Below are 11,823 nucleotides of genomic sequence, written 5' to 3'. Positions count from 1 at the left end.
GTCACAAGACCCTCCCTTGACACACCCACACCTGACCCGTCACAAGACCTACTGACCATACCTGAACCCCTTATAAACAGAAGAACACCAACATCCCTTAAACGCTGAAAATGTTACCTAGCCTGGTAACGAAACGTTCGGAAACCAAACCCACAAGCTCGGAGAACGAACCTCCACCCTCATCCTCCACCCGAGCTACAGATATTCATCACTTACTAACTTATCAACTGCAGTGATTCACTTAACAACCGAGGCAAAAAAAGGTCATAAAATGGGGCAAAACCCGCTTAACAACAGAAATTTTGGGCTCAATTGTGCTTGTAATAATAATAATAAAGTTGGAAGGGACCTTGGAGGTCATCTAGTCCAATCCCCTGCTCAGGCAGGAAACCCTATACCACTTCAGACAAATGGCTGTCCAGTCTCTTCTTAAAAACTTCCAGTGTTGGAGCATTCACCGCTTCTGGAGGCAGGTTGTTCCACTGGTTAATTGTTCTCACTGTCAGGAAGTTGAGGGCTACCTGTAATCTGTTTTGTACCTGCGGAAAAACCACCTACATGTTTGCCCCTCTTTTGTCTTCTCGATCTCTCTAGGGATTACGCGGATAATTTTTTGGACGGTGGGGAAGTGGAAAGTGCCGGCCGCGCACGAAGCTCTCCCCCCATCGCGTCGGCCACCAGCTGCCTGGACTCCTGTTTCAACCCGGATCATTTAACAATGGAGACCACAGGTACATCTTTACGAGATGGCGCCTCTTCTCAAGCCCAGAAAACCTGGGTGGTTAGTTCTGCGTGGTGGGTGCACAGAAAGAAAAAGTAGGATCGCTTGTCTCCTAAGAACAGAAAACCTGCGTGGGTTTAGATAAAGGCCACCTCTAGCTCCTGCACGTCAAGAAGAAGAAAAAACTTGATCCTCCCAAAGGTGCTTTTCCCGTAGACAAAAAAAACTTGAGGCATTTCATATACAGTAGCGGCCAAAATTGTGGAAACCTTTTGGGAAAAGTGTACAGTAGAAATGCCACCTTTGGTTAAGTTTCCACCCATTTTTCTTCTAATTTCTTTATAACTGTAGCCTTGTTCACTTAATAATACTATTTTACATCACTTTCTGGGCGACCGGTCAACTCTTTGTGCCATGACTTTAATTTTATTATGTTTTACAAGCTCACTCAACGAAAGAACACAAAAAAAACCCCAACCAACTTGATAGCGATCACATAACACACTGACAAATGTCCTCCTCTCAGCTTCAATACAGGACATCAATAACCGGATCCTACTGTGATCTGATTGGCTCATTGCCAGAACAAGATGACACCCGATTGGCTCTCTAAACACTCATGCTCATTGGCTACAATCAGATGAAAGAAAGCTACCTGATATCAACCTAAGCAAGTTGTGCTTCCTTTTTCTGGTTATTTGGCTATAACTTTTCACAGAATTCAGTACAGATAATTGAACAAACTGTGTTGCATTACATTCTTGATTAAATTATCTTTCCATTGATATATAATTTTATGGTACTACTCCCAAAAAAAAAAGTGGTGTTATTAGCCATCAAACCTCAAAAATACACTTTTCCCAAAAGGTTTCCACAATTTTGGCCACTACTGTAAAAATATATAACATTGCTGTGTAACAATCCGGAGATGAGGTAAGTTGAGCTGAGCTGAGTTCAGTGAAGTCAGTTTTGCTTTACTTAAATACAGATAGTCCTTGACTGCCTTTAGAATAGAATAGAGCTGGAAGGGACCTTAGAGGTCTTCTAGTCCAGCCCCTCTGTGTCATGGTTCTGGTAGATGAGACCAGTAGAAATAAGAACTCCGAGGCAATTGCTTTCCTCAAAGAACACATTTAATGGCTACATAGTATCGGCACGAACAAGACTGAAAGTTCCCCCCCCTCCAAAGATTACAAAGTTACAAGTTAAATTTCCCACCCCTGCAGGGTGTCATAAATCACAATCCCCAATTAACTAGTTTGGCGGTAGCTTCAGCCCGCCAAAACTTAGATACTTGACCTTGGTTCCCACAGAACAATTTATTGTTATGTCTAAACAAGAGAATACATCTCCCCCCTCCCATTACTATGGCAACCAAAAATGAAGTGAAGATGGCTGCAGCCAAATTCGGTTGAAAGTTGACACCCTGCTCAAGCAGGAGAACCTATACCATCTCAAACAGGTGGCTGTCCAGTTTCTTCTTAAAAACTTCCAGTTTTGAAGCATTCACAGCTTCTGGAGGCAGGTGATCCCACTTACAACCATTTGTTTAGTGATCATTTAGTTACAAGGACACTGAAAAAAGTGACTTATGACTGTTTTTTACACGTACGACCGTTGCAGCATCCCCGTGGTGACTTGATCAAAATTCGGACACTTGGCAAGTGGCTCATATTTGTGACAATTGCTGCAGCGTCCTGGGCTCGTGTGATCACATTTTGTGACCTTTCGACAGGCAAAATCACTGGGGAAGCCAGATGGACTAGGCCAGGGGTCCCCAACCAGTAGTGTGCCGCGGCCTGCTGGCCACCGTGCGGCGGGACAGGCTGGCCAGTGTGTGCGTGTGTGTTCGCACACCCCCTCATGTGCGCTAGCCGCAAAAACAGGACACCGCGCCACAGGGTGGGGCACGAAAATAGTAGTAGTAGTAATAATAGTANAATTTCCAGCCACACGGGACTGGAGAGCGATCCAGAGACGTTGGTGGCCCCTGCGCAAGTGTCCTTAGCCGTCCCCGATTTCAGCCTCCTGGGTCTTGGAGAAGTCGATAGCCTCCTGGACACTCAGACGCCCTGTCCGGCGCCCGAGGCCCATTCAGACTCCGTGTCTCAGTGACGGCGGCCACCGAGAGGTCCATCGTAGGCCAGGAGCTGACTCGGATTCTGGGGGAGACGAGGGGAACGAGAGATGGAAAATCTTGGCTTGATGATGATCTTTTCCGGGTCCTCGGTGACAGAACCTCCTTTGCTGCTGCTGCTCCTCCCCTTCCGAAACCCAAGGAGCACCGGTTCCCCTCCAGCCTCACCCCCCCACACACACACCCCGGAAGTTCCAATGTGTCTCCAGCAAAACCAAACACCTCCGCCGTCACAATCTCCTGTGCAGCTATCCCAGGAGCTGGCAGAAGGGAACTGTGGCCCCCATGGGGTCATCGCGGACGGGGACCCCAAAAGCCATGTGGGACAGAGAAGAGTCTTCCCCCACTCGCCGTCTCCAGATCCAGCCAAACACCTCACATTTGCTGGGGTGGGTGGGTGGGGGGGGTGCTTTGGCCCCAGAATGGACACACTGTAGGAAGGAAGGCAAACCACGAGCACTTTGAAGAGGGGGGGCTGGATATCCGGGGGTGGAACGCAAGGTTTCCTGGAGTGCAGGACTAGAGGTAAAATGCATCGGGGTTCCTAATCACCAGAACAAAATAAGGTAGAGCAGGGGTCCTCAACCTTGGCCACTTTAAGACTTGTGGACTTCAACTCCCAGAATTCCTCAGCCAGCAAAGCTGGCTGAGGAATTCTGGGAGTTGAAGTCCACAAGTCTTAAAGTGGCCATGGTTGAGGACCCCTGGGGTAGAGAATACCTAAATTTTAATTTCAGGACTGGTGCCTCTCTTGGTTTGGTCTTTTCTGTACACCTGATTGGGTGCGGGTGGGTGAGTGCGTCTGAGTGTGGTGGCTACACAGGCACACAGGCGTACGTGAAACGACTTGTTGCCAAATTTTGTGATTGCGCCCTGTGTTGTGAGAACGAGTGGAAACCCTGTCGGGTCCTGTTTCTCTTCCCTGTGACCTCTATCTGCTGGGGGCTTCCTCCAAGTCATGTGCAGTTTGGGGGCAGAAAACAGTCAAAAGGGGGGGCACGTCTCTCCGATCCTCGTGTTTCTCAACCCTGGCAACTTCAACTCCCAGAATTCCCTAGCCAGCACCTGTGGACTTCCAACTCCCAGAATTCCCTAGCCAGCCATGCTAGCTGGGGAATTCTGGGAGTTGAAATCCACGCATCTTGAAAGTTGCCCTGGTTCAGAAACTGCCCTACGTTATTAATTGGTTGCAAGGCTTTTGAGTGACGATAAAGCCACATTTAGTGAAGAATGGCTGAAAGCGTGGCGTCGAAGCAGTAAGGAGCGGAAAAAAAGAGGAATTTGGCCTAGCAACACCTTTGGATGGTATTCAGTGGCCCTCATTTTTCCTTGCCCACCTCTTTACCCACCCACCCCCCAAAAAACATACATTCCATGTTAGCAGAGCAATTTCAGGCAAGGGAGAGATTTGAAGAAAAAAAAAACACCCCTCTGATTTAACGTCTTTTATTTTTGCTAGAGAGAATTTATTTTTCATAGCCTAGTCCAGGGGTAGGCAACCTTGGCTCTTTTATAACGCGTGGACTTCAACTCCCAGAATTCCTGAGCCGGCATGGCTCAGCATGGAAACCTCTCCATTTCTCCTCAGCGTGGCTGGCTCAGGAATTCTGGGAGTTGAAGTCCACGAGTCGTAAAAAGAGCCAAGATGGCCTACCCCTGGCCTAGTCCATTTGTGGCAGTTCTAGCACTGCTGCTTCTTCGGTGTGCCAAACAGACTTAGAGGGGGGGGGGGTAAGAGAGGGAAAGTGAGCATATAGAGCCCCCCCCCCTCTTCCAAGCTTGGTTGTTTTGACCAGTCAAAATTGTTGGCAGGATTAGCAAGGACAGACAGTGCCATACACACAGCTCTCTTCTCAATGGTGTTACCGGATTGTGTGTCAGATCCTTTCCTTTTTTAAAAAAAAAAAAATTAATCCTGAAGAGGGGGGGTTATTGCATTTATACCCTTCAAGATAATATCCTCCTCTGCCCCTCCCAGTTCGACGGGATAAGAAACAGCACAAGCTTTGCAGTTATTCCCCAAATTTTGTACAACTGGAGCCTTAAAACTCTTAAAAACGGGAGCGAAGGGGAGATGAGAACCACCTGCCATCCCATCATCCCCTACCTTCTTTTCCATCCCAACCGCCGCATCACTGGTTGGCTGTTTCTGCTCCAGATGTTTTTGAGGAAGCGAAGATGGGTGCAGGGGGGGGGGAAAAGCCAGAAATGGTTTGAATTATTTTTATTATTATTTTTTTTGGTAATTTTTTTTAATCCCGTTCCGGATCGAGTCACAGAGTTAATTGTCCTTCATCCTCCCGGGCCTCTTTTGAAGTGGAAGGTCGCTGGTTGACTCACGGCTCTCCCACCACAGACCTTGGAGAGGGCCTCTGGAAAAAAAGAGTTTTGCAAAACTGGGGCGCTAGGTTCACCGGGAAGGAAAAGCAGCTCCAAACTGAAGTGGGGATGACAAGATAGTGGGATCCGCTTAGGGACCCAGCGCTGACGGGTGTGTGGAGTGAATCAAGCAGCAATGCCTGCCCTAGGCCGGTTCAGCTGAGAGTGAGTTAGATGTCCCACAATTACAGGTTCCTTTCACCTCAGCAGAGATTTTTTTTTTAAAAAAAAAAACCCTTTTAGGGCTATTTCTTTTTTTCTCTTCCTGTTCTTCGTTACCATTCAGTGACACCCACCCCAAAAAACCACCCTGGTTTCTACTGAGTTTCACCATGGTTTTTGCAGCACAAAAAAAAAGAGTTATTGTATTATCGATTCTGCTCCTTTTTGCTGACATCCCATATTCTTTTCTTCGTTCCCACTTCCCTGCCTGCGTTTCTCTTCCTCATTTAATCCTCGACTATTCTGGGGAGGGGTTCTGGGTTTTGGTCACCCTCTCTCGCCCCAGGGCGGTCGATCTGCAGCTCTCAGGGTTTACATATTTTTTTTTCAAGGGGCTTCACACGTTCAATCATTGTTCTGGATACCGTCAGGTGGAGAAAAAAAAAACCCTCCCCAGTTTTGAGAATGCCTGTCCATTCCTTTGCACAGGGCTGAGTCTGTCCTTTTGAAGGGGCAGATCAACTTTTGATTTCTTAATATGTCCAGCGGTCTCAGAAACTTTCGACAGGATCACGTAATCCACCCAGGACAAACAGTGTATTGGTACATGATTTCTTAGGTCACCCAGAAGAATTCCACATTCCCCTTTTAGATCAATGTCCAGAATGGTTTTCTTCTCTTGCTGCATTCTTAGATTCTACCAGTAGGGGGCAGAGGTCTGCCGGCGGGTTTCCCCTGTTGGCAGAAAGTTGCAATTGCAACGGGAAGTTCTCGTGTGACCTTCGCCCTTCGCTATATGTTAGAGAGGGGTCTTGGGCCATATATGTTTGGGCCCTTTTTGATGGATGTATCCCCCTACCCCAATCAAACACCATCTAATGTAGCGCTTCTCAACTTTGGCTACTTTAACGTGGGGAATTCTGGGAGTTGAAGTCCACACATGTTAAAGTTGCCGAAGTTAACAAGCACTTATCTCCATACAATCCCCTTTCTTCATAATACCCTTTCTCAAAATATACATATATATATATATATATATACATATTTTGCTCCGATGAATCCTTTTAACATCTTGTCCCTTGCTTCCTTTGGAATGGCCCTATTTCATTCCTTCTGTTTTAATATTTGAAAATGTCTTATTTATACTATGAATTTTCCAAGTTTGTTTACATTGGAGGGGGTCTTTTTTTTTTTTTAAGGAATACCGTGGTGATGGGGAGGGAGGGAGGGAGGGAAGGAAGGAAGGCTGTTCCTCAAAAGAAGAAAATCAGGACAGCTTCCTTATTCCTTTATTTTGTTACGAAGCATTCGTTTATCTTCGTTGCCTTTTTTTTTTTTTCATCCGATTTCCTGGTTGCCTCTCTCCCTGCCCCACCACTGCTGAAGCTGTGGAGGGTTCTCCACTGTGAAGTGATATTGCCTTGAATACCCTTCATTTATTTATTTAATAAAAAGCATAAGTTTGTGGAGGGGAAGAAAAACCAAATGGGAGACTTGTGTCTTTTTTAAAATAAATATATACATATACATACATACATACACATATATACATGCATACATATACATATATACATATACAATAGTAGCAACTGTGAGAGGGATCTCGGAGTCCTAGTGGACAATCACTTAAATATGAGCCAGCCGTGTGCTGCAGCAGCCAAAAAAGCCAACAGAGTCCTAGGCTGCATTAACAGAGGGATAGATTCAAGATCACGTGAAGTATTAATACCACTTTACAATGCCTTAGTAAAGCCACACTTGGAATTCTGCATCCAGTTTTGGTCACCACAATGTGAAAAAGATGTTGAGACTCTAGAAAGAGTACAGAGAAGAGCAACAAAGATGATTAGGGGACTGGAGGCTAAAAGATATAAGGAACGGTTGCTGGAATTGGGTATGTCTAGTTTAATTAAGAGAAGGACGAGGGGGACAGGATAGCAGTGTTCCAATATCTCGGGCTGCCCCAAAGAAGAGGGAGTCAAGCTATTCTCCAAAGCCCCTGAAGGCAGGACAAGAAGCAACGGGTGGAAGCTAACCAAGGAGAGAAGCAACCTAGAACTAAAGAGAAACTTTCTGACAGAACAATTAACCAGTGGAACCACCTGCCTCCAGAAGCGGTGAATGTTCCAACACTGGAAGTTTTTAAGAAGAGACAGGACAGCCATTTGTCTGAAATTATATAGAGCAGGGGTAGGCAACCTCGGCTCTTTTATGACTCATGGACTTCAACTCCCAGAGTTCCTGAGTCTGGGAGTTGAAGTCCATGAGTCATAAAAGAGCCGAGGTTGCCTACCCCTGGTATAGGGTTTCATGCTTGAGCAGGGGGTTGGACTCGATGACCTCCAAGGTCCCTTCCAACTTTTATTATTATTATTATTATTATTATTATTATTATTATTATTATTATTATTTTATTATATATATATATATATATAAAAATAATCTTAAAAATAAGAGTCTCGGGTATATTCATGTTCAACATCAAAAGGCACAGATCACCAAGACTAAACATTTATTTAAAACTTAGCTTTCGTCAGCGTCTGCTGACATCGTCATAGTTTAAGCTAGGATTGAACATGTTTCTCAATCCTGGCTTAAATGACTTGCCTCCAGAAGTTCTGAAAGCTCCAACACTGGAAGTTTTAAAGAAGAGACTGGACAGCCATTTGTTTCAAATGGTATAGAGTCTCCTGCGTGTGCAGGGGGTTGGACTAGACCAGGGCTTTTCAACCAGTGGTACGGGTACCACCTGTGGTACATTGGCACCTGGCAGGTGGTACGTGACCATCCTAGAAAAGTGGTAGTGGGGGAGGGGAATGAGCTGAACCGGTGGCAGCACCGCACAAGCCTGAGCGAGAGACGGCTGGAGCTGCAGGGCTGTCAGGGCTCAGTGGAAGCTCCAGGATCAGTGCCGCTTTCCAGCTGATCGGCGCTTCGGGGCTCTCAGGGCTCAGTGGAAGCGCCAGGATCAGCGACAGGCTCCAGCTGGAAAGCAGCACTGATCCTGACGCTTCTGCTGAGCCCAGAAGAAGCGCCGATCAGCTGGAATGTTGCAGCATCTCAAGGGTCTTGTGATTTACATCCAGATGCTTGGCAACTGATTCATATTTATGACGGTCACAGTGTCCCAGGGTCATGTGAAGTGACCAAAACCTGCTGCAACCACCCAGAAGATGGGGGGGGGAATAAAAAACAAACACCCCCCACCCCACCCCCGCTGCCAATCCTCAACAGAAATGCTCACAACAATGAAAACCTCGGACAGGAGGAAGAGCGCGGCCGGGTGGGCAGGCAGGTGTCTTGCTCGGCTGTGGCTTGGGGGGCACTTCTTTCAGTGCCATTGTAACTTCGAACAGTCACTAAGCGAACTGTTGTAAGTCGAGGACTACCTGTATTTTATCACTTTTTTCCTTTTTTTTTTTTTTTAGTCATCAAGTTTTTGACACCTTGCTAGGCGACTGGTGGTACTCGGATGTTGCCATATCCTAAAAGTGGTACAATGGGTGAAAAGATTGAAAAGCCCTGGACTAGAAGACCTCCAAGATCCCTTCCAGCTCTGTTATTCTGTAAACATGCCCCTTATAGGTTTTTCTTTTCAATCCTCTGATCATTTCCCTTTTTTGCCCTGCATTCTACTCTATTCAGGCTCTTTTTTAAAAGACTGGATGCAATATTTGTGATGAGCTTTTGAGTAGACTAAACAATAGCTGACCACCAAGCCAGCCCAGATTGTGTTGCTCATAAACAAACAGCCAAGGACAAGAGCCTCATTATTTCCTAATGTAAACCCCTGGAGGATTCTGAACACACATAAGAGATACAGTCACCTGGAATGGCAATCCTCGACTTAACAACCACAATGGGGACCGGAATTTCCACTGGTAATTGTTCAATGACTGGCGCTTGACAATACGACCTTTTTTTTGCCACAGTTGTTCAAGAAATCACTGCAGTTGTTAAATGAATCATGCAGTCATTAAGCAAGTCTATCTTCCCTGTTGACTTTTGCTTGTATAAGTCTGGCTGGGAAAGTTGCATTTGGTGATCACACGACACCACAACCATTGTAAATTACACACCAGTTGCCAAGCGTCCAAATTTTGACCACGTGGCCGTGGTGGTGCTACAACAGTCATAATAATAATAATAATAAAGTTGGAAGGGACCTTGGAGGTCATCTAGTCCAACCCCCTGCTCAGGCAGGAAACCCTATACCATTTCAGACAAATGGCTGTCCAGTCTCTTCTTAAAAACTTCCAGTGTTGGAGCGTTCACCGCTTCTGGAGGCAGGTAGTTCCACTGGTTAATGGTTCTAACTGTCAGGAAGTTTCTCCTTAGTTATAGGTTGCTTCTCTCCTTGGTCAGTTTCCATCCGTTGCTTCTTGTCCTGCCTTCAGGCGCTTTGGAGAATAGCTTGACTCCCTCTTCTTTGAGGCAGCCCCTGAGATACTGGAACACTGCTATCCTGTCCCCCCTCGTCCTTCTCTTCATTAAACTAGACATACCCAATTCCAGCAACCGTTCCTTGTATGTTTTAGCCTCCAGTCCCCTGATCATCTTTGTTGCTCTTCTCTGTACTCTTTCTAGAGTCTCAACATCTTTTTTACATCGTGGTGACCAAAACTGGATGCAGTATTCCAAGTGTGGCCTTACTAAGGCCTTGTAAAGTGGTATTAATACTTCACGTGATCTTGATTCTATCCCTCTGTTAATGCAGCCCAGCACTGTGTTGGCTTTTTTGGCAGCTGCAGCACACGGCTGGCTCCTATTTAAGTGATTGTCCACTAGGACTCGAGATCCCTCTCACAGTGGCTACTATAAGTGTGAGGACAGATCATGTTGCTTCTCACTGCTGTTGTAATTTCAGTCACTAAGCGAATAGTCGTAAGTCAAGGACTATTGTTAAAAATGTTCCAAACCGATTAAAAAACAATTAAAAAGATAGTTTTGTCCTATTCCTGATATGTAAAAAGCTTCCTCCAGATGTATAGAAGGGGAAAGACTTCAGTCTTAAGGAGAATTTAAACCCTATCTACCAGCAACTGAAAATCACCAGTCATGTTATCAAAAATTCATTCAATCGATCAATCAGAATTCAGCTGGAAGGGTCCTTGGAGGTCTTCTAGTCCAGCCCCCACCCCCCGCTCAAGCAGGAGTCCCTATTTCATTTGAACGGAACCCTCCATATCTGGGATGATTGCTGTGCATGGACAAAGGTGTTTCCCCCCCCAAATTGATACAAAAGACCAAGAAGAAATAATGTGATTCAACGAGGAGATGAAGATAAATTTTCTGAATTAGCTGAACAGTTAGAACCAAATAACAAATCCAAATTAAATTCATGGTTGAGTGGGACTTTGACTAGTATACCCAATTCAAATGTCCAAATTAAATATTTCTTTTTGGTGCACACATGCAAAAAAAAAACGGATTCATTGCTACTTGCTTGAATAGCATGATCCTTGAGGCAACCTTGAGCTTAATTTAGAGTTCCCTGGTTCCATTGAGTCTGCCCTTTCGAAAGGAATTCACACCATCGTCCAAGGTCAAGGGCTTAGAACCGCTGATCTAAAAAGCTGCATATTCTCCAAATTTTTGAGAAGGAGGAGGCTGGGTGAACTGGATCCCAGTGCTGGCTGGCTGGTCTGTCTGCTTCTTCCCTTGGCACTGTCCACTAGCATAATATCCTCAAACATCGATCCAATACCATACCAACCTATTGTGATGCCCACAAACTTTTTCCCATGTCAAAAGTGGCTCCCGTGGTAGTAATAATAATAATAATAATAATAATAATAACAACAACAACAACAACAACAACAACAACAACAATAATAATAATAATAATAATAATAATAATAATAATAATAATAATAATAATAATGTCATGGTTCCAATAGATGAAACCCATCAAAAGACCTTCAAGGCAAAATTCTTCCTTAAAGTACATTTATTTGGGATACAAAGTATTGGCACTACATAGTTGAACCCAAAAACTAAATTCCCCTTCCCCAGATACAAAGTAACAAAGTACAACTCCCATGGTTGGGAAGGGTCCACAACTGGTTGTAATAGTCCTGGGGGGGGTCCAGAATTCTTTTCACGGTGGCACATACAGCACAGCTCTTGACATAGTTCTCTACATTGTTGGTGCCTCGAAGACGGGGAAGCTGCTTGTACCTGTGTACCTGTGGCGATCTGGGCTTCTAGAGGAGCGATGACGTCTCGGGCTGTTGTGTTCAGAGTGGTGGCTGGGACTGTCCCTCCTTGCAGGACTGGAGGTTAATGTTGGCGGCCTCGAAGACGGGGAAGCTGCTTGTGCTCCATAGACGGGGCTGGGGCTTCTTTTAGGCACAGATTGGCGTCTGCTCTGCCAATTGTTGTGATCATTTACATGGGAAGAGTCAGAGGGTTGCTCTCCACG

General features: G+C 45.5%; 1 protein-coding gene across 1 annotated transcript in view; it reads left to right on the top strand.

Annotated features, from left to right (window-relative positions):
• The window catches only part of MIER2 (MIER family member 2), a 46,852-nt gene extending 44,016 nt beyond the window's left edge, over positions 1-2,836 (top strand). The window contains exons 10-11 of the mRNA XM_015824307.2: positions 595-795; positions 2,596-2,836. Of these exons, the coding sequence (XP_015679793.1) occupies positions 595-795; positions 2,596-2,836 (442 nt within the window). The remainder of the gene's footprint in view (positions 1-594; positions 796-2,595) is intronic.
• Positions 2,837-11,823: the final 8,987 nt, after the last annotated feature.

The sequence above is a fragment of the Protobothrops mucrosquamatus genome, unplaced genomic scaffold, assembly GCF_001527695.2.
Source record: "Protobothrops mucrosquamatus isolate PMUCROS unplaced genomic scaffold, P.Mucros_1.0 scaffold2196, whole genome shotgun sequence".
NCBI lineage: Eukaryota > Metazoa > Chordata > Lepidosauria > Squamata > Viperidae > Protobothrops > Protobothrops mucrosquamatus.
This window is presented reverse-complemented; position numbering and strand designations above follow the sequence as displayed.